The sequence below is a fragment of the Siniperca chuatsi genome, linkage group LG18 (genome assembly GCF_020085105.1).
Source record: "Siniperca chuatsi isolate FFG_IHB_CAS linkage group LG18, ASM2008510v1, whole genome shotgun sequence".
Classification (NCBI taxonomy): Eukaryota; Metazoa; Chordata; class Actinopteri; order Centrarchiformes; family Sinipercidae; genus Siniperca; species Siniperca chuatsi.
Window position 1 is genome coordinate 4,348,328 of NC_058059.1, and position 23,906 is coordinate 4,372,233.

Sequence of the window (23,906 nt, forward strand, 5' to 3'; positions counted from 1 at the left end):
GCTATTTTGTTGTTTTAAAGGACACAGGTGGCAGTATTCAATATTTTTCTTATTGTCAAAAAATCCCGTGAAAATACCAAAACTAACGATGAATTGATTCTACAAACAAGTATTGTGTCCTGATATATCCTGATACAGCTTATTCCTAACTAAACTTATAGCCACACTGTTGCACTGGGTGACATATTCCTTCATTACTATGAACACACACACTGTAGTTTATTTTGACTCAATCCCACATACACTGTCCTGCTGCCCCAAATATTCACTAGAACACCAAATGTGTGTTAATCCGCAGCTGAAAATAGTCCTCAACAAAAATTTACAAAAACAGAAACTATTTACTCCTGTTTGAGTAAAGTTTGTCAAAAAGTACAATGCCCAGCTGTTTTAAGAAACGATTGAGCCTTTAAATAAAAGAAACTACATATATATATATATATATATATATATATATATATGACCTGTTTTTAAAGATTTACGTCTTGAGTAGGAATGAACAGGTGTGGGCTGAGTGCCACGGACAGGGTAGGAAAGTACTGAGAGAGGGGTCAGGATTGTCGCACAACCTCTGAAACCTTCTCCCCTTCGCACCTTTCCGACGTGACAATCCGACAAGCACAGCCACTTTAATCAAATCAGGTGCGCGCAGGTGAGAAAATACGCAGGATTTGAACTTCTCTGTCAAGCTCTGTCTTTTGATTCTTCACACAACTACTTCTATAACTTTTTATGTGTACAACCGAGTGCAACACCATGAATGCCTTCCAGGAGAGACTGTCAAAAACGTATGTGCTGTTATCCCCATTTGTATGATTCATTGCCTCGAGACTACAAAGACCCACAAAAGGAGTTGCTGTGGAGAAATCAAGGAGGCAGTGGGATACAGCCAGGAGGAGGCAATGACAGCAGGCTTTTCGCCCCACCTTCAAGTGTGGCCATTTGGAACAAATATAAAGACATGGACGTGGTTGGATGACAGGTCGTACGAACTCATTCTATAAAGCACTGCAGTACTGCATTATTGGTTTTGGTCTCCCCATGGAATTTGTTAATGAGAAAAATAGAGAATTACGCCAGTTTTTTGTTTAAAGGTGCTATTGATAACACTGATAACATTAATCCAATCAAAGAGTAAAGGCGGAAAGGACGACTGTATGATCATGTCTGTATTTTCAGACTAACGTTAGACTGCTAAATGAGATGACACCCTTGCACGTTTTGGGTCTAAACAGTATATTGAGCAGATTTACAGTAGTTTGGAACTTCAATTTCGCTTTGACATGACGCATCGGTAATATATTGGGATCCCACGTCCACTCCGTTCTTAAAGAAGATCGACCGTCTTTTCATAAGCGGACCAGTCCGCCACCTGCCTGGATGGACCAGTGACTGGTCAATCAAGTTGCCCTGCATAAACTTGTACTGGCCCTGGGCCGTTGGTTATGTCGTACTTCTAAATCCCCTCCGATAGGCATTTTCGTTATAAGGTTACATTGTTTGAGGGAACTATAACGTTAGGAAACTAGATGCAACCATCTCTGATGCTAACGTAGGTCCTCAGGGACTGAAGCTGTTATTTTTCTAATTTTGACAATCTAACCGGTGACAACACATTAGTTAAGGTTTTAAGGACCACGACTGCTGGTAGTTGTTGTTTATTTAGTTTAAATATGCAGAACTGTAATCTTATGGGTTATTGTTGTTTGTACAATTAAGCTAAGTTAGCTAATATGTGCTAATGTCAGGGTCCGTTTTTTCCATTCTAACTGGCAACTATACCACATGATACCAATGTGTTATACTATTGGCTCACAAGCCTTCTTAGAAACAGGAACCAAACTTCAGACATCTCACACAGAGATAAACAAAACATTAATTTTGGACCCATCAACATTTTTAAGATGATTAATTCACAATCATAATAATTTTTTTTAGGAAAAATTATACTTTTATTCTGCACCTTTCTAAAAGTTCTGTGGATGTTTTTTTTATTTTTTATATTCATCTGCATAAAAATGTTGTCAATATAACAGGCCTATGTAACCTTTAACAGCTGCCACTGTGGCCACAAGTGACAAAATTGGGAAAACAGTAAATGTTAAAGCATCAAACTGACTCAGTAATGTCAGTTACCAAGTAAGGCTGTAGCAGCAAAATAAATGTGAATTGTATTAATTAAGAGTGTTTTATTGCTTATGAATTCAAGTTTTAATTTCCAAGAGTAAGAATGTTATTTCTTCTTTCAAAAGCTCTATAGACTTCCTGTAACGTTATATAATTAGATTCATTAATTTATTTAAGCACCAACAGAGAAAGATGGATATAAAGATGTCCCAAATGACATGTGTGCATGCATTGGTGCATGCCTGAGTGTGCATGCTTATATGCATATAGGTGCAAACATGCTTGAATGTAACAGAGGCCTTGGATATTTACATATTTGTGAGCGTAGGGTTGGCTGCCTCCACTGGGACAGAGGTGTTGGTGGGCTGAGCAGGAGGAGACGGGAGCAGAGAAAGATAGAGGGGAAAGAGAGAGTCCCTCAGGCGTGTCCGGGCTCTGATGGCTCCCCTGACAACCTCCTCTGTAATGGTCTCCCTCTCTCTCTGAGTGCTGTGAAATTGCAGGCCGGCTCTCTACAGCTGAGGACTCAGAGGAGACAAACGGCCTTTTAATTCAGAGCGCAGAGAGGTGACGGAGAGGGAGGCCCTAAGGGAGGGCTACCAATCAGACATCCATCATACTAACCTCTCCCTTGGGACTCGCCCTGCCAAAGAGGGGCCCTGGAGGTGGTCATGAGCGTGCATGTGTGTGAGCGTGTATGCGTGTGTATGCGTCTTTGGGGTTGGGGTGACACTGCATGCATGGAATGGCGGCTGCAGGGGAGGGAGGAGGAGAGGGGAGGAACCGGTCTGCTCAGGTGTCCGGGCTGTCACGGTGCAGAGTGGAGGGGAGTGGAGCAGTGAAGGTTGGGGGTGAATTTGGGGGTGTGGGGGTAGACATTTTTTTCTCCACTTTTTTTTTTTTTTTTGGTTTATATTCCTATCTATGCCTTCTTTTTTCCCTTTATGGCTTCATTTCAGCTCACAGCGCACAGCAACAACCACAAATTACCAAGCTACTTCACCAGGAGGAAGTTATTTTTGCTTGTTTTTTAAAAAGTATTTTCTGAAATTCAGTTATTGCAAACACTAACCTTTCTTTCTGTCATCCTTAGATTCCACACATAGGAGCTCGTACTGAAAGGGTACGTTCAGGGTTTGTGGAAATTACTGCAGTGTTTAAATTTCTCCTTTTACTCCCTGTGCATTACAAACAAAAAAAAGACTGAGAGAGAGAGAGTGAGAGAGCGATGCGCAACTTCAGAGATATTTCATGAAGGCCTCATAGCAAAGAAAGGGGACTGATGCTCACTTCAGATGTTGGTCCTTGAAAAATATGTGTTGTGATGGTCTGTAGGCACGCGTAAACAGCTGTGGTGTACTAACAAAACTTCTATCCTTCAAAATAAATAGTTAAAAAAGTGCTTTAAGCAATTCATAAAATGGTTCATCAAAATTATTCTTGTATGATTTGGAATCTTTTGTTAATCCTCTTCCGTAACTTTTACTGGGCTCGAACGCTTTCTGCTCCTTATTTCATGTGCTGAATAACAACAATCCATCCTTCATTTCTCCAACCTGCGAAGGCTTCTCTATATGTTTTGTGAAGAGGCGAAAGAGACAGGATTTTTACCACTGAGATTTGAATATGTTGAAACTTCAAATGAATTCCAGTTCATAGGTATTTGAGCTTTGCTTTACTTTATAAAATTCAAAAGATTTCTAATGTTTTATTGAGAAATGTTTTACTGTAGTGTTGATGGAATGACTCTGTATTTCGAGTCTGTATTTCGCCATTAGTTAAGTGAAGTGACATGTCTTTTCCTTGTATGAAATGGTGAAATAAGCATGAAGAAAGAATCAAACGAATGCATCCTAAATCTTATGAGCAAACCCCTGTTCCTTAATGAAACTGTTTTCAATATATTTTGTGTTATTACTTCTATATCTTTGATGCTATTTTAATAAAATACCATGACATTGTCCAATCAGCTCATACCGTGATGTGTCATGTTTTGCTCCACCTGAGAAACTGTCGCCTTATGAAAAATCTATCACGACTAAACTAGACCCAGGTAACCCATCTTTAAGTCTTCAGGTTTACAAACCTCTGCAGTCTGGCATAAATCTTTAAAAACATCTTAAAAACATAATTGGAAGCATCAAAGTGAAGTAGAGATATAAAGGCATTGAAGACAAAGTGTCAAAAGTGTTTTGTAAAAGTGAAAAATGTGTTTTGTTGTTGTAGGAGGATATAATGTCATGTCATGTTATTATGATCACTGGCTTAAGGTCAGAGTTTAACCAGTTTCATCAAGTTAGAATCCATTTAACATGTAGCCTACTGTAATGGTGTCTACAGTATAGCGTGTGATATACTGTAAGTGTTCATGTAATGTACAATGATTCAGTGAATCCCATTGAAAAGAGAACAGCCTGTTGCTGTCCTTGGTGCTCCCTGGCTTCAGTACCACGGACAGCTCCCTCGTTTCTCTCCACAGGTGAGCGGCTCGCCGTTTGGGTGCCGTTCAGTGTGCACAGCACAGCAGAGCAAAGCAAACAGGGCTTTTTTATTCTTTTGTACAATGTGATGTGGCTACATTCAAACAAGAGGTGTTTGGACACATTTGCCTCACATGCTCTTTTTCCCACCGTGGGCTTTTTGTCTGCCCTCTTGAACCCCCCCCTTGCTCCCTCCCTCGTTTTACAGGGTAAAGGCCACTATGTTAGGAGCTCGGATAATTGGGGAAACTCATTCAGCCTCGTCTCTGCAAAGACCTGAAATACCCCGGTTTACCACTGCTACCTGGAGGATATTGGTATATTGGGCGTAATTTTGATAGGAAAACACAAATTATACCTATAGTGCCACAGCTGAGAAGTTGAGACTTCTTGTAATGGTTCTCAAAACAAAATTTTAGGATGTCAAAAAACAGGAGCCATTACAGTAAGGGAAGTAAATAGAGCAAAGGCAGTTCATTTGGAAGATTATGGAGAAGAAAGAAAGGGACATGCATGAAGCTCAGGTGTTAGCGTGGGTTGGCCATTAGTTGTAAGGTTGGTGGTTTGATACCTGGCTTCTCCTGTCCACCTGTCAACATGCCCTTAAGCAAGACAAGGACACTTTGACTTTGGTGCTTTGACACTGAACAAACTGCTCCCGTGTGTGTGTATGGTAAAACATATAAGTCGGACAAAAACATCAGCCATATTAATGTAAAATTTATAAAAAGGTTATGCATTTATATTCAGATCCCTTTTATTTGGCACACTGATTATTAAATCGTCTTGTCATTAATAACAATTTAAAGATTCTGTTTGATTATGTAGCTTGTTTAGAGATCTAATCCTATAGATAGATAGATAGATAGATAGATATGACTAAAAATAAATAATATTGACAAAATGTGTCTATTTAGCCTAATGCTTCTTAAAACTAAGCCCTTGTTTATCTGTTCCTCTCTAAATGTTGTTTTGAACGGCCTATAATTGTGTAAAATTTGTCAAAATTCACACCTAACCTAATGTCATTCAAATGATTCATTACCGTGGAAAGAAAATGCTTAAACAAGTCTCACCCCACCACTTACATGAATTGGCGTATTGCATGTTTGCTTAACTGCGACTAACAAAACGGGGCTGTTGGTAAATATTGAAATTCCCTTCGATTGGTGACTACTCTGTTAAAGCACCGGGTGACCAGGCTCTCCCTATTGATGAGCTCCAGCTAATCCATCGCATTTCCCTGTAAATAGCTCTCTGCATGAGAAAAGGCCCGCGGCCCCTCCTCTTCACCCGACACAGCCACAGTGTAATGCAGGAGCGTTTTGTCACAAGGCCATTATAAGGTTGTGTAGCATTAGCCCTTGTTCGGCTACTCCCACTCCCATTGCATCTATTCACATTCATTCCAGTGGCAGCGCCGTGCCATTTAAAAACGCCCTCCCTTGCCTGCTATACAGGTATCTCCCAACCTTCAACGTTTTTTTTGTGGACTTTCAAGTTTAAGGCCCGATCAAAATGTTGCAGGGAGGTTCTTGGGTTGGTATCTAACCAGCAGCTGATGCTTTTCCCCATACAAAGTCAGAGATGTCTCCATGACCCACCATGAAACCTTCCACATGCAAGCTGGCCTCTAAAAACTAGAAACACCCAACATCCACGGCCCTGGTATTTCTGTAAGGCGTGTGATTCAGGCTTGCTTCGGAGGCTACAGCTATGAACTTGTAACCATAACAACTGTGTTCTGATTGGCTCTCCTGGCACAGGAATTAGCAGGGGCGTCATCCAATCTGAGCGCAGGATGCGCGTCGCGCTGGTAAAACCTCGTGATAACCCAGGCACAGTGATGCGAAAGTGGCGACGTGAGGTGAGCCCGAAGGAAATGACTGGACCCAAAACAAAGCACGAGCGAGGGATAAAATATCAGAAATAAACACGCTTGAATAATGATGTTTTAACTGTGTGTTCGTGAGAAAACATGTCTGGTTTGTCCATTACGCAGTCCATCAGCTGGCGCGGCTGAAATCTCTCCTCCTCTCCTCTGGATTGTGGCTTGTGACAAGTGCCAGGACAGCGACCAAATAGGACCAGGACTACAACAATTCCAGGGGATTGACACTCCGCTGCCTTTGAACAGGAGGTTCCTCCAGTTTTCGCCTGACAGCACACCTCCCGGAGCCAAGACGTTGTTCCGCGTAGACCCGGGTTGCCCCAGTCCGAGCAGCGCAGTCCGTGTGGGAAGGTCGGCACTCGGCGTCCTGCAGGCCGGAGACATGATGGTCCACTGTGCCGGGTGCGAACGGCCCATCCTGGACCGGTTCCTCCTCAACGTGCTGGACAGAGCCTGGCACGCAAAGTGCGTCCAGTGCTGTGAGTGCAACTGCAACCTCACCGAGAAGTGCTTCTCCAGGGACGGGAAGCTCTATTGCAAAATGGACTTTTTCAGGTAACAGAGAGTCTGGACTCAGAGTTCTTTAAAATTGTGGTCTGATTCCAGTCTTCACAACAATATGCGCCATAATGCCTCAATTTAAGATTAGGTCAATATTTCTGCAAGAATGATACAAATATATATATATATATAAAAAGAGAGAAATAAAAGAAAAATATCAGCAATAATAATGTGGCCTTCAAAGTCCCGCCAAGCTTAAATTCTTTCTGCACAGGGGTCAAAATATCAAGTCATAGGTTAAAACAGTTTATTAACTTGCATGCGGATACAATAAAACAGGTTTCCACGTAGAATAAAAGTACTGATTACTCATTTATGTTCAAATGTAGATTTTTAATTCATCTCTAAAATTAAATATTTGTCACATTATGGAGCGTGTGATAATAATAATAATAATAATGATAATAATAGGGCCTCTACAATAAAAAGAAAGGACATGGAAAAGTGTAGCCACGTGGATTCTGTGCTCAGTATTTTTTTTTAAATCTATTTTCCAGATCCAGACAACACTTTCCCAAACACCCATTAGGCTATTAACCAGTTCACAATTCCTAAAAAGTGGTTCAGGTAATTGAGTGATAAGTGAAGCCCTTGTTTGTTCCATCGCACTCTCTTAGCATCATTTTCATTTGTATGCGTCAGTTATTTTCCCCCAAATTGTCTAATGACATGTAAGACGCATTAGCCTTTGTCGGGACGGGCTGTTATTGGCCTCGGACGGCCTTGGCCATCATATTACCGCAGGTCCCATCAAGCGGTGGATTTAAATGGCCAGCCATTAGCCAGGCGAAACAGTAATCACCCTAATATGTCCATTTGTTGTGTTGTGCCCTTTCGCTGGGGGAGGCTTGGCCATGCATGTGAAAGAGGGACAGTGAAGCGATACCATTGCAAATGGAGAGACAAGCCTACATTAGTGTTAAAACAATGCTCCACAAAAGGAGTGCTTGCTTTCACCCAAAGGCTTAAGCACCCCGGACCGGCTGAAACCCCAGGTACAGTGGACTCAGTGTGAGCCTCAAACATCTGCTAAAGCTCTTTATGTTAAGAAAAGCAGCAGTGCAGGTGACAAACGCTCCCGAATGACTGTGAATATCAATCAGATATGTTTTCTTTCACCTCCATTCATGATGAAAATGACCAAAAACAGTCAGCATCTCTTCTTCAGCTCACACTGCTTCATCCTGTCAAGTCAGGAGGGGGATTCTGGCTGAATTTATTTTTGGCTGTTTGTGTATCAAATTGATGAGTCTTCCCACCCAGTATTTAAGCGGGTGAATATGGATTAAGAGAAGATTTTCACGCTAAATGCTCCCACTCTGCTTAATCCTATAATATATCCTTAACCCACAATGCGTTGATTGTCACTAATACGTTTTGCGTGGGGTTATTGTCAGAGCACCTCCATCAAAATAATGAGCAGGCGGGTTTTCCGGCTCCAGGTTTTAAAAGCAAAGACTTGGATTTTTTTTTTTGTGTGTGTGTGTGTGTGCGTTTTTTACGGGCTCCGCGCGCCACTATTCATACTCTCACTCAGTTGTGTAGAGAAAGGCAGACATGCTCCTCTTCATTGTTTAGTTTATTGTGAGTAACTAATTATTCAATACTTTACCGAAATACTAAATAGGAATACTTAAACGGGATTTTACTGGAATGGTGAGAAATAAGAAGCATTCTATTATTATTATTATTATTATTATTATTATTATTATTATTATTATTATTATTATTATTATTATCATTATTATTTAGTGATGGTATTTGTTGGTATATTATTAACTTAGAAGTAAGCATATTTATACCCTTATTATAATTTGACTTCTGTTAACATTGGCCCAATTATATGCATTAGTGATATAAGTATTTATTCCTACCAAAGTATTATGATATTAATAATGCCTTTTATTATCACTGATATGCACACATATTAGACATAAAAGCCGAATGAATATTTTCTGGATAATAACAATTACATGATGTTGTGTTGGCCAAACAAGGGCTCGTGTCGTTTCTAACAGGCCCTTTGTGCGCTGCTGTGTTTGTCGTTGCGTGTGGGCCTGAACAGAGCGTAATCTCGCTTTCAATTTCACGTGAATTTGTCGTTTTATCCAGGCGGTTTGGCACAAAATGCGCGGGCTGTCTGCAGGGAATCTCGCCGAGCGACTTGGTCCGCAAAGCCCGCAGCAAGGTGTTTCATCTGAACTGCTTCACGTGCATGGTGTGCAACAAGCAGCTGTCCACGGGAGAGGAACTCTACGTGATAGACGAAAACAAGTTTGTGTGCAAAGAAGATTATTTGACCTCCGGGGCCATTAAGGAAGTCAACTTGAACTCAGGTAATCAACGCCATAATAAGCCGTGATGTGTGTGTGTGTGTGTGTGTGTGTGTGTGTGTGTGTTTGGGCTGTTTTTGTCTATTCGATCTCAAAAAAAGAAAAAAAAAGAAATCTCATATGTGTGGCCATGTTGTATGTTTAATAAGGCTGACCTGTGTGGATAAATATTATACAAATGCATATCTGATAAATAAAATGCCAACCGGCCTTTCAGGGGACAAAACACAGTCTTGTCCACAGTCAGTCACAACCTTTTCAAAACACTTTGAAAAGATTGTGTTTTTGTTGAACATTTCCAGTAGTCCGTGGAGAGCATTTCACAACAACCTTGTCAGATGAATGGTTTCAATATTTACCTCCACAGGACAACGGCTTTCTGTTATTGTTCGCCACGATCCACTGGGGATGAGTGTGTTAGTCTGGCCGTGCGTGCTGCTCCTCTTTCTCCTGTCTATTCATCCTTACAGAAAGCTCATGAGGACAGAAACCACACTCCACACCCGGAGTGTCACGCTCTCTTGTTCCGTATACATTCACGTGTTGGTGTTCATTTACGTGTTCACATATATCTGCAATTTATTCTCGGCCTTTAATGAGAACTATTCTGTTGTCAGGTGTCCTTTGAGTACCAAATCTGCAAACAACAAAAAGCACATTTAAAAAAAGACACAATTAAAAGAAAAATATTTGCTTGGAAAACAAGAGCAAACATCTCATCCAAGTGCCTTTTTTTGGACAGATTTCAGGCAAATATAAGAGGTTTTGGAGACATATTTCCATTTTGGAGACATATTTTCATTTTGGTGACATATTTTAATTTTGGTGACATATTTTCATTTTGGAGACATATTTTCCAGTGTGGTCTGTATTGCCGCTGTGCATCTCAAGGCCTAATTAAAGCAGCCCCCACCCCCCCCCCCACCCCACCCCCTCCCTGACATTTCGGATCTTGACCTTCCTCTTGTTTGTTTTCCCTCCCGTTCCCCAGTGTCGTCGTGTACGGATAGGAGTTTATCGCCGGATCTGCAGGACCCAATACAGGACGACATAAAAGAGACGGACAATTCAACGTCCTCAGATAAGGAAACGAACAATATTGAGAATGAGGAGCAGAACTCGGGGACCAAAAGGCGGGGGCCCCGAACCACCATCAAGGCCAAGCAGCTGGAAACGTTAAAGGCCGCGTTTGTCGCCACGCCGAAACCGACCCGGCACATCCGAGAACAGCTGGCCCAGGAAACGGGACTAAACATGCGAGTCATCCAGGTAAGATCAGCTGTCTGTGATGCTGAAACAGCCCGAGGACAGTGTGCGGCCATGAGGGAAGATCTGCAGAGACAAAGACAAATTAGAGCGAAATGACGGATTATCAGTGAAATTACTTCTTAATTTTACTAATTTGCGCAGAGATTATTATTATCTGTTAGAGAAATGTCAAAACATAATGTGCTCTATTAGCAGGATATATTCAAATTTAAATTGTCCCCCACACGCATTCTGTTTTTGGGTTTATTTTATGGAATTTTCTCAAATAACAATGACAGAAAAAGACTTCTCAAAAGCTAATAATTGCTTTTTTACGCGTGACAAAGACAGGCATTTGTTAGTTTGCATTTTAATTAGCATTTTATCTTATATAGCTAAAAAAAACACCAAAAAAACATAGTTTAATATTAAACCACACACATCAGAATCAGAATCAGCTTTACTGGTCAAGTATGAAACACATACAAGGAATTTGCCTCTGGTTTTTGAGTTGCTCTCAGTGTTACACGCAGAACAATTTACAGGAAGATAGAAATGGACATACAGCTGAAAACAAGGACAACAAAGCTGAACAAAGATTGGTAAAAATATTATGTACACCTAATGTAGGGGAAAATAGGTGTACATATAAATATATATAAAAAGCAACAATGACCAACAACATACAAAACATGAGGAATCAGTGTGTTGCCACTTTATAAAGTGAGAGTTTTATATTCGCACTTAACAATGGAATTCCATATTGCAGCAATACCGTGTTTTTATATGATTATTTAAAACAATATTTATTTTATTTCATTTTCAATGTTTTGAAATCAGCTCTTACACTGTTTGACACTTTAATTTAATGCATTACTTTTTTTTAAATGATCAAATTGAATGGTGCTCACGCCACTATTTCTTTCTATAATAATTGCATTCCTATTTGCCTCCAATTTCCACGTTTTTATATCCATACCTCCAGGCGTTTATTTATGCTCTGAAATTAAGATCTAGTAATACAATTTATGAATGCATGGATATAATAAATACTATGTTTAAAAAATATATGTTATATATATATATATATATATATATATATATATATGTTAAATATATTTATTTTGTGCTGAGAGCGGTTTATTTCAGTAATCAGACGTGTCGCACAGCCATGAAATTAGTGAAAGGTTAGTCTCGTTTCTGCCAAAGGCAAGAGGAACACCACATACAAACATGTTTTGCAGTATAACACAAACGTACACTGTTTTGGACCTATCTCTGTCTGAAACACACACACACACACACACTCTGTGTCTGGGTGCAGACTGTGTCAGGATGATTAGCACCATCTCTGCCAACTGTGATGCGGCTTTTTGTGCACTCACTGTAATTATCACTGATTTCACAGATTTACATACCACCCTCCCCTTTCCCACCTCTCTGCTCTTACTCACTTACAGCCTGTTCCCATTGCTTATTAGAGCAGACTGGGGCCTCGCCATCGCCTCATCTATATCATATACTGCAGGCTGATGTGTGTGTGTGTGTGTGTGTGTGTGTGTGTGTGTGTGAGAGAGAGAGCTGCACCAACAGAGCTCAATCAATCAATAAATCAATCAATCAATCAGGCAGTCAGGCAGTCAGGCAGTCCATCCCTCTGTACGTGATCCCCCACCCATGTGTGCTGCTTGGAGCCAAAATGGAGGCTCTGTTTCGTCATCTTCCTCCTCGTTCACTGTGTGTTAAATACCATTGCTCTCAACACGGGGAGTCCTGTGAGCCACGCTGTTTCTCCAGCATGTGTATGTAATCCCTAAGCAACGCTCTCTCGAGGGGAGCGAGAGCATTTCCATAAAAATGTACCCTACAGTTAGACGATTGTTCTCAATAAGCAGGTGTCGCCTTTGCCACTGGAGCACATAGAACAGAGCCTAAGTGGTTTTAGGTGTTTTTGTGTGTGTGTTTTTGTTAATCTGCAGCACAGTGGGATTCTGCCTCTGGTGTAGCCTAGCTGGGGTGAACATACATCATTATGCAGCTCTGATGCAAAGGCGAAACAAGATGTGTTATGTGCTTAAAATGCAGACATTCTTCCATATGGTGTGTAGTTTTCCAATTTTTAAATCCTCCTTTGTTCCTCATCAAAGACTAGTTTATTTAACGTTAGCGATAAGCCCTTTTATACTCTTCGACTGTTTATTTGAACTTGTACTGAGGTGCATTAGGTCATGTATTTGGGTACATTTATATTACTTTGCTATTCATCTTAATTTTACAACAAAAAATGTCTTCATGACTGAAAAGTGTAGCTGAAAGTGTATTTTTTTCTGGTTCCGGTTTACAAGTGTCTTTTTATACTCTGTCATTGATGAGACGCTTAATTTCAAACAGAGCATCTTTATGCTTTTCCTCTTTTCTGTCTTGGTCTTTGATACTTTGTGCTTTTCAGAGATATAGGTCTATTGTAACGTTTCTATTATATATATGTAAAAATCCTTTCCCACCTGAATTGCAGGCCCAAAATGCCTATGGTATTACTAGATTGATCAGACCTCTGTAATTCTGATATTGCACTGAAAAATGTATCTTGGTTAGTAAGTGCATTTTTAATGGTTTAACACGTTTAGTTTAACTTTAACACATTTTTTTTTTTTGCCATTTTAATGCTGACATCCAAGAATTTAAACCTCAATTAATACAAATGAAAAGAGGCCACAACTAATTGCTATACAGTAAATACAGTTCACAATGGTTACAGAGGTGTCAGAGAATTGGGACAATTATAAGCCAGAAGCAAATATGTTTTGTCATTTGTTTTATTTAGTTTTATTCGTCGTTTGTAGTTTTTGAATAAGAGCCCTTTAAAGGAATTTTCAGGTTTAAATCTGTCAAAAAAGAAAACAAACTTGACTTAACAAAACAGAACTCCAAGTTCCGTTTGAATTATGGTTCCAAACGCAAACTCTGTAACAGGGAGCATGAAATTGAATCGACTAGTGAAATTACCTGAAATGATCAGGATTCAGATTAAGTTGATACATATTAATTTGTTTTCATTTCTGTCAGTTGTGCTTCATGCATGTTTGTGCACGATGCAACAGACTGAAGCTTGTAGAGACTGTGATTAGAGTCTGAATCTTGACATGATTTGTACTCTTGGCATGACAGTTCAACATCAAGTCTGAGTGAAACCAGTGGTTGAGGAATAGTGACATGCAATCTGAAATCTGAAGTAAGAGGCTGCAGTTCAAGCTAAAACCCTTTTAAAACGATGAGATCAGCTGATAACTGTGACCCGGTCTCTCTGGTTCAATGCAGGTTTGGTTCCAGAACAGAAGATCCAAAGAGCGACGAATGAAGCAGCTGAGTGCCCTGGGGGCCCGGCGGCACGCCTTCTTCAGGGGACCGAGGAGGATGAGGCCCCTGGGAGGCAGGCTGGAGGATCCAGACATTTTAGGACCTGGGGCCTACGGTTACTATGGAGGTAAGAAATAAAGTATTAGCTTGTGACAGTACATGCAGGGTCAACTAATACAAGTTTAGTGCACGGCCATGTATTCCCTCTATCTTTAAATATACTATATCACCATGACTGTAGGTTCTTCACTTCTTGTAATATTAATGTAAAATTTTGGGCGCTATTTTGTTTAGCAAATGTAATGGCAAAAAAAAATCTGTATTCTGGTTTCACCCTCACTTGTGATATTGTGTAACTTAATTGCAACCTTCAGCAGCACCAACAAGGCTGGTAGTCGCATTATCAGGCTGCAAGAAGATTACATAAAGATTGCTCTTTACTGTACACTACAGATTTACTGTAACCTCTGTGTAGTTCATATGGACATTGAGGTCACATGATTTTCTTCAATCTATTCATCTTTTGTGCAAAGATACAACGTATGATTCGTCCTTAATTTGACTCTAACCTTGGACGCTATTCAGTTAGTGTGTATGTTGGAAAATACACTTTAAGAAACTTTTTGTTAACTGATCAAAACACAAAAGTCTAGTTTGGTTCATCTCAGTGTTCACAGAGGAATGTAAGTAAAGATTTTGAATGTTCAAAATAAGCATAAAACCTGCATAACTGTTGCATGCTACCACTTGTTATATAGCTGGGAGGATAAATGTTTGAGGGGAACAGATGTTTTCCAATCAGACACTTTACAAACACAGCTGACAGTGAAAGTGTTGCAGCAGGGGTGGCATACTTCAGTCATGCATTTAATCTCAAAAGATGCAATTTATATTGATTTATCTACACTCTGAATGGAGAACTTCAAGAACAGCAAGTGTAAACTCTGGAAAAATAAAGGCCAACACCAGTATTTGTGTGATTTGCTTCCGGTGCCATTCTGTAATAGAAAGGTGTCACCCTTCTAGTGTCTCTAAGTTTTATTCAAGATGAAGCCGTGCCTTATAACCCATAACAGGTTACAGCATTTGATAAAAACTCACAGTATGCTCACAGTGTCATTGACTTTCTGAGAAGTTGCTAATTTCCTCCATAGAAATAAAGCTGCTATGACTTCAACAAATTATTAAGATAAAAATAAGACTAAGAAATAAGACTTCCTTTTCAAGGAAAGTAACGCATTAGAATAGATGATTTTTTAAGTGTTAAAGATAAAAGGCTTTGCAATAATGAATAGCAAATATCTTAAGTTTGAAATGATAAGTATTCTGAAGAAGATTGTAACTCCAGTCAATAAAAGACTGACATACAGTTTCATATCAAAATATATTTTCTATACTACAGTATAACCTTTATGGTCAACACTTCGTGGAACATTGTATGAAATGAAAATGAATTGCTGATAAAATGATAAGCTATTGTCTTTACACAGTAGTTTTCTCTTCTAATCACGTGTGCTAGAATACAATTTGATCTCCAGTTGGTGTGGACACCTTCAAATCAATATTCTTTCAGAAAAAACACTTATCAAGACCACTTGAAAAAAAAATCTGGATTGTAGGGTAGCCTCTATTTAAGCCTCTATTGGTCGCCTGGATCAAGAAAAAATAATTTTGAGACAACAGCAGGTGGGCAGCAAATAACAACATTGCGCTAACGCAACAACAGCCCCACATCGAACTGAAGGAATAAACCAGATGCACCCGTTACGTATATCGGCAGCTTGTTTTTCATGTACAGTCTGAGAGTCATGGTGTCTGTACATCTCCTGCACATCTACCCGAAGGTCCTGGGCTTTGATCATACAATAAACTGATGCCGTCAAGGCTGCAACGCAGGGAGTGGGAGGGGAAAACAGAGGACAAAACCATCATCCCTCGCTCTCATCTCTCTTACTTTCTTCGCACGCTGCTTTTCACACCCTTTTGCACCGCAGCAGCACAGGCCAGTCTGCTCGCCTTTATCTGCGCTCACTGCTCCCCTATGTTCCTCTGCTGCTCCTTAGAGGGAGGAATGCATGTGTGTGGTATGGTGCGTCTGCATGTGTGAGTGTAATTATAGTTTGCAGAGCCAACGCCTCCCTCCTTCAACCTCCACCCCCATCTCACACACACACACACACACACACACACACACACACACACACACACACACACACACACAGCCCAGTCCACAACACAAGCTTGTTGCTTATTCTCAAGGTCGGCTGATCTAGCAGGGGCCTGTTTGTGATATCAAATAATTAGCTTGTTTGTGAAAGTCATGTCATCTCTTATTGTTTCTCTTAGTAATTTCCGAAAGCTGTGTGCGACAGCGAATGAATGCAGTTGTTATAATTAGGCAACATATTTCTTGATATCTAACCTGTTAGTTCCTTATTCTGCCTGTTCAGACTGATATAGGAGTGAGAAGAGCATATGGTGGGAGTAGGGAAATGCTAGTGCAACATCTGGGGCAAGCGAATAAAGTCTGCCATCGATCTCAGTTCAAGGTGGTGTTGAAACAGAATGGATTTAATGTAACTGAGGGAATTTGGAGCAGAGGGGGATGTAAATGTGAAAGGAGAATATGGAAGAGGTGAGAAGCAGAAGGCAGGGGGAGGTTTGTAATTGTTAATGGATGCAAACAGTGTGTGAAGTACCTGGCTACATGTGGAGTGGATGAATCCTTTATAAACTATTTATGGAAGTATTTTTTCTGATAACTCATGAAATACAGTTTTAGGGAATAGCACGTCAAATGAATATGCAAAAATCTGTCCTCCCAAACTTTTGCCATATCAGCACTACATCATAAGTTTGATTCTCATCCGAGTCATTGACCCTTGCTTTGAGACTGTGGCTGTGTTGAAAGGAACACTGTGCAGTCAGACTGAATGCATAGCAGTGCCTTGTTTGGAGATATTAGTCCCATGTTTAGGATTAAAGGAACGTTTCGACATTTTTGGTAAATACACTTATTCACTTTCTTGCAGAGTTTGATGAGAAGCTCTATACCACTTTTATATCAGTCTGTTGAATATGAAGCTACAGCTAGAAGCCAGTTAGCTTAGCTTAGCACAAAGACTGAAAACAGGGGGAAACAGCTAGCCTGCCTCTGTACATATCAAATATATCTTGGCCAGGCACAGCATAACCCTCCCGGTAAAACTACAACTTGCCATTTTTACACTTCTGGTTTTGTACCGACTAAACAAATAAGAATGCATCTTTGCGCTAGGCTTAGATAACCGGCTACTGGTTAGCTTCATACTAGCTTCATTTTAACACAGATATGAGAGTGATCTTCTCATCTGACTCTGGGCAAGAACACGAATAAGTGAATTTCCAGAACTACTCCTTTCAGTAATGCTCTTACAAGTTTGGGTGACCAGCCATGTGGCACTCCAAAATGTCAAATATGTACTACATACATACAGGGAGAGGCTCGGTTACTGGTTGGTTGGTTATGTCCAAATTTGTACAGGACAGATCTCATGATTGGATTCATGTGTGCACTGCTTGGAAACTATAAAGGGTTGGTTCACCCAAATTACAAAAAAACAAACAAAAGTGTCTTACCTGTCTCGTTATCTAGAGGTAGTTTTGGTTTTATTTGTCCAGATTTTGAAATATTTGTCTCTGCAATTTCTGCCTACACTCCAATATAAAGGAGATAAATGGAATTTCATTTTTGGTGGTCATAGCATTGGAATGTTCTATTTAAAAAAATCCAACTGCTTGTTACTCTGACTCCTCTGTGAGCAGCTGTCATTGGAACTACTGAAGAAATAGACCCCATGAAAACTGTTTGCAGTGAGGTTTATTAATTATCCAGAGAACAGGGACATTGTTCGTGGAGATACATTTTACTGTCGATATTTAAAATCCAATTTTTCAATGCTGTTAGCAAAATTCCATTTACTTCTGTTGTACTGCGGTGGAGGCAGAAATCATAGAGACAAATATCTTAAAACCTGGCCACATAAATACAAAATTATCTGCACGGCTACTACCATACGTAAGTGACAAAATCAGGTTTTTTTTAAAATAATTTTTATTAACCAACACTTTAACCCTTTGTCATGAATCCTGGTTATAAAAGACAACATTCAAGATACATTTTGGAACTGAGTCATAAATAACGAATGAAAATGTCCCCATATTAGAGGTATAAATGTGAATATACATGAGAGACATCAAACATTAGTTGGGGGCCCAAACCTCTCAGAGGCATAAACATGTCAGTCAATGTTAGAGGTTAGGCAGAGAATATTTGTAAATCCGAGTGTGTGCTGGAGATTTTTTGTGAAAGCAAGGAATTTGAGCTGTATTCTGCCATTAATATGCCAGTTTTTGCTGCAGCGCTTTGAAGTGAGTGACATGAGAAAGTCGAAACATTTTAGACAAGAAAGTCTCATCAGTCACGAAACAAGCTTTGCTCAAATATTCCTGAGAAAGGGAGTTTTAAACCTGAAGTTGGAGTTACAATAGATATATTTTTACCCACAAGATAAATAATAGAATCTTTTGGTTGGTCGGTCAGACTGATTGAAATAACTCAACAACTGTAAGATTAGTTACATTTTGTACAGACATTCATGTTACCCAGGGCATGAATCCTACAGGCTACAGACTGGTGATGCTATGAATCTTCCTGTAGCGCTACCATGAGGTTGACATTTGTGGTTTTTAGTGAAGGTACAAAGTGCCATATAGGTTCGGAATAATTAACAGACCGAAGAAGCCGCTGAGGCTGCTTGGTGCATATTTGTTTGTTGATATTTGCATGAAATCATTGAATGAAGGCCTTAACAGGGATTTTCTTAATGATTTGCCGACATATAACCAGGCATAATGTCTGAACTATTTTGTCTTGCTGCACAATTGATATCTCTGTAAAGATGAAAACAGAGTGGGGTAAACCTGTCACTACCAAGACTAATTTGACTTATGTGGAAAGCTATTGATGATCCAACACTGCAATTGTGGATAAAAACCACAGCAGCAACACAATCTCAAGCTGAAACCATGAGCTAAGAGATGCAGTTAGTGCAATGCTGGATGCAGCCTGAAGTGGATAAAACTGAGGAGTGAGATGTAATGATAAAGGGGGGAAAATGAGTGGGATGGAAAATTCAGCTGGCTAGAGAAGCAACAATGCTGGATTTAGACCTAAAATGATTAGTCAATTAATTGATTGGTCCATTGGCAAATGTTTTGATAACTGACGAATCTTTTTAGTCATTTCTCAAGCAAAAATGCTTTACATTGTCTGGTTCCAGCAGATGTGAGGATTTGCTGCTTTTCTCTGGTTGGTATTACTGTCAATTGAGTATCTTTGGGTTTTGAACTGTTGGTCGGACAAAACAAGTAATGTAAAGATGTCACATTGGGCTTTAGGAAATTGTGATGGGCATCTTGCACTATTTTCTGACATTTTATAGACAAACCGATTAATAGATTAACCAGGAAAACAATTGGCAGATTAATTGATAATGAAAATAATTGTTAGTTGCAGCCCTAGCTGGATTGCATGCTGGGAATAATGGAGCGTGAGCTGTGTAGCTCAGAAAATAGCCACAGCCCAGTGAAGTAGAGGAGAGAGGGATATTGCTGAAAGCTGCATCAGACATGACGGAGAGAGATGCAGCTGACAGGACCTGGCAGGGCTGCAGGGAGGCTGGAATCTCATTTTGGAGTTTCTCATCCAAATCCAGAAGTTTCAGCAGGGGAATCCATCGAGGCGCACGCATGGCTGCGAGCTGAATGAGTGAGGGAGATGAATGCAGTGTGTAAAAGGCGAGAGAACTGAGGTGGAGAGGCGTGGAGTTGTTTATACACTCAAATGAGGCTGTTGGAGACCGGTTGGTTGGAAATTGGACATGATCAATTTCACCACTTAGGTAGGGGTGGAGGTGTGTAAAATTGCACAGTGCTGTGGGGAACTGTGAATGTTTTTCATGTATATTCAAAGTCTTTGATAGAAAGTCTAACCTCATGTATTCTCCTGTCCACAGAATACCAAGGTGACTATTATGGACCAGGAAGTAACTACGACTTCTTCCCCCATGGCCCTCCATCCTCGCAGGCTCAGTCTCCAGCCGAGTCCCCCTACATCCTGGCCTCTGGACCCGGAGCCATGGAGGGATCAGGCCACCACCCTTCAGACGACCAAAGGTTCACGGACATGATCTCCCATGCAGAAACCCCCAGTCCGGAGCCGGGCTTACCGAGCTCCCTGCAGCCTGTCCCGGGGGAGGCTTACGGGGGTGGACCCAGTCCTCCTTTTTCCTTGGCTAGTAACTCCAGCTACAGCGCTCCTATGTCCCACCAAGGCCAGGAGATGGGAGAAACCACAGCCTGGTAAAGGATGAACCACAGGGATCATTCCAGGGCTGAATGTCAGCCTAGTTAATTCAGGAGATGAATTGAAATAAAAAAACCCACATTGTGGAGTGTAAAGTACAGCTGAAATTTCTATGGTGGACTTTTTAAAATCACTGACTGATTTTCACAAGTGACGAACTGATGGACATGGAAAAGGAATCAAGAATGGGACAGCTTGCTGGAAAAAGTACTATTTGCTGCCCAGTAGACACTCCAAAGCATATCCCTTCCTGGATTACTGGACTTGAATTATTTTTAAAAAAAAATTGCGATTCCACCCAGCAAAAATGCTTCTCGCCTTCCCCTTGATGTTAACGAAGGTATCTTCTAATGCTCTAGGTACACAATAGGGAGAAATGCCAAAGGGGACATCTTCAGTTCTCTTAATTTCTCACCACATTTAAAAAAAAAATGTTGCTTAAAAGCAATATTTGTTTTTTCATTCTGTTGCTCTACACGTCTTCATTGCTAAGTTGCCACTCTACCCTCAATATTAAAAAGACAAAGGACCAGGTTTTAGTACATGCTTTAATGTTCATATACAAACACGTATGTGGCAATCAAGACACGATATGTTTAGTCAAAAACGCTGCTTTAAACACTCTCCTCCATAAGACAGTATGTCAAATCAAAAGCTGCTCCTTGATAGAAACTGCACACACACACACACACACACACACCTCTGGCATTGACTCTCTAGCACACATCTCAGCTATAAGTCCCTAATAAGAAAAGTCGTCTTGATCATAGCTCAAAAGAAGGATGTCTATACCATTATTCAAAACACGTACACAATTATACAGACACTTGTACTCACTCAAGCACACACACACACCCATCCAGCCGGCCCTGATAGTTCTGCTCTGCAGACTGCTTCACCTGACCTTCCTTTTGTTACTGTCCCTTTTAAAAAACATGTTTTAATGGAAATGATTTTCAAAAGAACATTGAACCCATAATGGAGAATCTCCTTCAACAGCTGAGGTCTCCTTCCTCTAAAGAGAGAAAACAAAAGATGGGGCGGACAACATCTGTGACATTACCACTGTCTGCTCTGAAGCACTCATTGCCATCTAGTGGCCTTAAAACACACAGAATTAAAAATCAACTCAAAGCAGCAGAGTCCGGCTGTGTGTATATGAACATCTTTGTACTGCAGAGGACAAATTATTTTCTTTTTTCCCCCTAAATAATTCCAGTAGATAATTATGCAGTTTGAGGGCCAAGTGTCATCATGGCTTCTATTTGAAAAGTCAGCCTTTGTAGAACTACATTAAGGGAAACAATATTTTCATCTCTCCTTATAATACTGCTTCTGAAAGGAGACAACCCAAGTTAGCTGATATTATTCCATACCAAACCTCCCCGTAATTCTTCATTTCAAATCCGTTCGGTCTTTACTCTTTCAGCTCTGTTTCATCATACACAACATGTCTTACACAAAACACATTGAACACTTGTAATGCTGTTTGTCCTCAATGAGTTAACTTGAAATATTGTTTTGAGATAATTTGTGTTTTCTTTGAACATTGTATAAGCTCTAGAGAGAATGTGTCTTATTTCTGATGTATTGGGATATTCTTGGATACAAAAGTGAATGTGTATGTATGTGTGCTTGTATGTGTGTGTGTGTGTGTGTGTGTGCCTGAATGCTTGGGGTGTGTGTGTGTGTGTGCGTGCATGTGCATTTAAGGGGGGAAAAGGGGCAAGGCTGTATTATTTCTATGTAAATAGCACTGGTAATAAAACCTTCTCTTACAACTTGAAGAACTGGCTTTCTTCTTAAACATCATCACACAATCTTCTATTTGTTTCTGTTTGTAGTGGTGGAAATAACTAAGTACATTTACTAGTACAAGTACTGCGCTAAGGTGCAATTTTGAGGAAGTTGTACTTCAAATTTCCATTCTATGCTACTTTATACTTACACTCGACACTTTAGAGGAAAATATTGCACTTTCTACACCACTACATTTATTTGACAGCTATAGTTATGTACTTACTATATAGCTTACTTTACAGATTATTATTTTAAAAAAACATAAAATGTTCAAATATGATGCATTGTTATAAAATAAACAACCCAAGAGTACATATGAATTTAATTAGTTCCATCTCAACCAGCTACAACATTTAAATGCTGAGTTCCACTCTATAATAAGGCATATTTTATGTGCCTTATCAAAGAGTTTATGAGTTGTAACCAAGTTCTGGCTTTATTAATATTTATTAAATCACTTATTATGGCTTTATAGATTAATTGTTGACCAATCATTTATATATTTAGGGACAACTTTTGGGTTGCCATACTACCATTCTACTTTGGCAGCGCAACAAGCTGAAAACACCACGTCAACAACATATTATCAGCTTATAAAGTTGGTTTGGCTTCATGCTAGCAAACAGCTGTCAATTTACACTTCCAGCAGACACAGAGCAACATTCATTTGGAGTGTTGGCGAATGCAAGTCCAATATTCACTCCGCTTTTAGTTCTGGTTTGCTCCCCACCAACCCTCAGGTAAATATCTGGCTCTTTAGCTGTTAAATTCTCCACTATGTTCACCAGCTAGCCGCTAACTTTGTCTGTCTGCCGTTTGATGCTGGGCACTAGCACAGAGGGTTTATCATAGCTTTTTTGCCAAAAAAAATGAGAACCCCAGCTGCCTGCTGCTTGAAGAGATTGATGAGAACAATGCGAATGATCCAAAACAGTAACGTTGCGGTCCAGAAACCAAAACAATGAGCTAAAAGAGCTAAAACACTAGAGATGAGGGGAAATGCAGAGTGGGGTGATAATTCCCTCTGGGTTTGTCACTAGGAGTCACCACTTTCACATTACACACATTTCATTTCATACAATGTTAATATAAAAGTATTGATTATAGCAGCTTTAAGTTAAATTCTAAATCTGTATGTGCTACTGTACCCATCTAAAATGTAGCATCAGCAAAAAACAAACAAACTCTTCTTTCTTTGTCAGGGCTTTTTCTGAGGCCTGCAGGCATAGACCTCAGACCAGAAATTCCTTCCTTGCATGAAACTGATTTCAGACCAGTGCCTTTGGGCAGCCCTGATCCTCACCGGGTCCCTCTGCCCCTCCACCTCCTCATCCCCTTATCCTCCTCTTTATCCCCTCCTCTGGCTCTACATCCCCTCCTCTCGCTGTGGGGCCAGGTGGGCAGACGGTGGCCCAGGTCTGCAGTAATTTTCCCCCTGACTGGGTTTAATGTAAAGGGTAATGTGAGAGAAGACAGGCAGACATTATGTGTGTGTGTGTGTGTATATATATATATATTCACACACACACACGCACACACACTGAGGCGGATGTGGTTCTCAGCACCAACCAGTCCATTACCAAGGAGCTCTACATCCTCTTTATTTATTTCTTCTTTGCTCCCTCTGTTTACTCTCTAGAGTATTTTCCTCATCTCTAGTTTTTATTACTCCATCTCCTCAACTGGGTTTCTCCAGCAGAGCG

The 23,906-nt window shown here is 40.2% G+C and overlaps 1 protein-coding gene across 2 annotated transcripts; it reads left to right on the plus strand.

The window, feature by feature from the left end:
- The first annotated feature begins 555 nt into the window (after positions 1–555).
- lhx5 (LIM homeobox 5) lies at positions 556–22,190 on the plus strand. 2 transcript variants are annotated; one of them, XM_044174494.1, is made up of 8 exons: positions 556–652; positions 3,221–3,250; positions 6,374–6,474; positions 6,610–7,053; positions 9,172–9,395; positions 10,384–10,661; positions 13,959–14,124; positions 20,054–22,190. In XM_044174494.1, exons 4-8 carry the CDS (start codon positions 6,881–6,883, stop codon positions 20,401–20,403), a joined length of 1,191 nt encoding a protein of 396 aa, XP_044030429.1. In that variant the 5' UTR covers positions 556–652; positions 3,221–3,250; positions 6,374–6,474; positions 6,610–6,880; the 3' UTR covers positions 20,404–22,190. The 2 variants fall into 2 exon arrangements, with proteins under 2 accessions (XP_044030429.1, XP_044030430.1); XM_044174495.1 differs by lacking the exons at positions 556–652; positions 3,221–3,250 and having other exon boundaries at positions 6,290–6,474.
- The last annotated feature ends 1,716 nt before the right edge of the window (positions 22,191–23,906 follow it).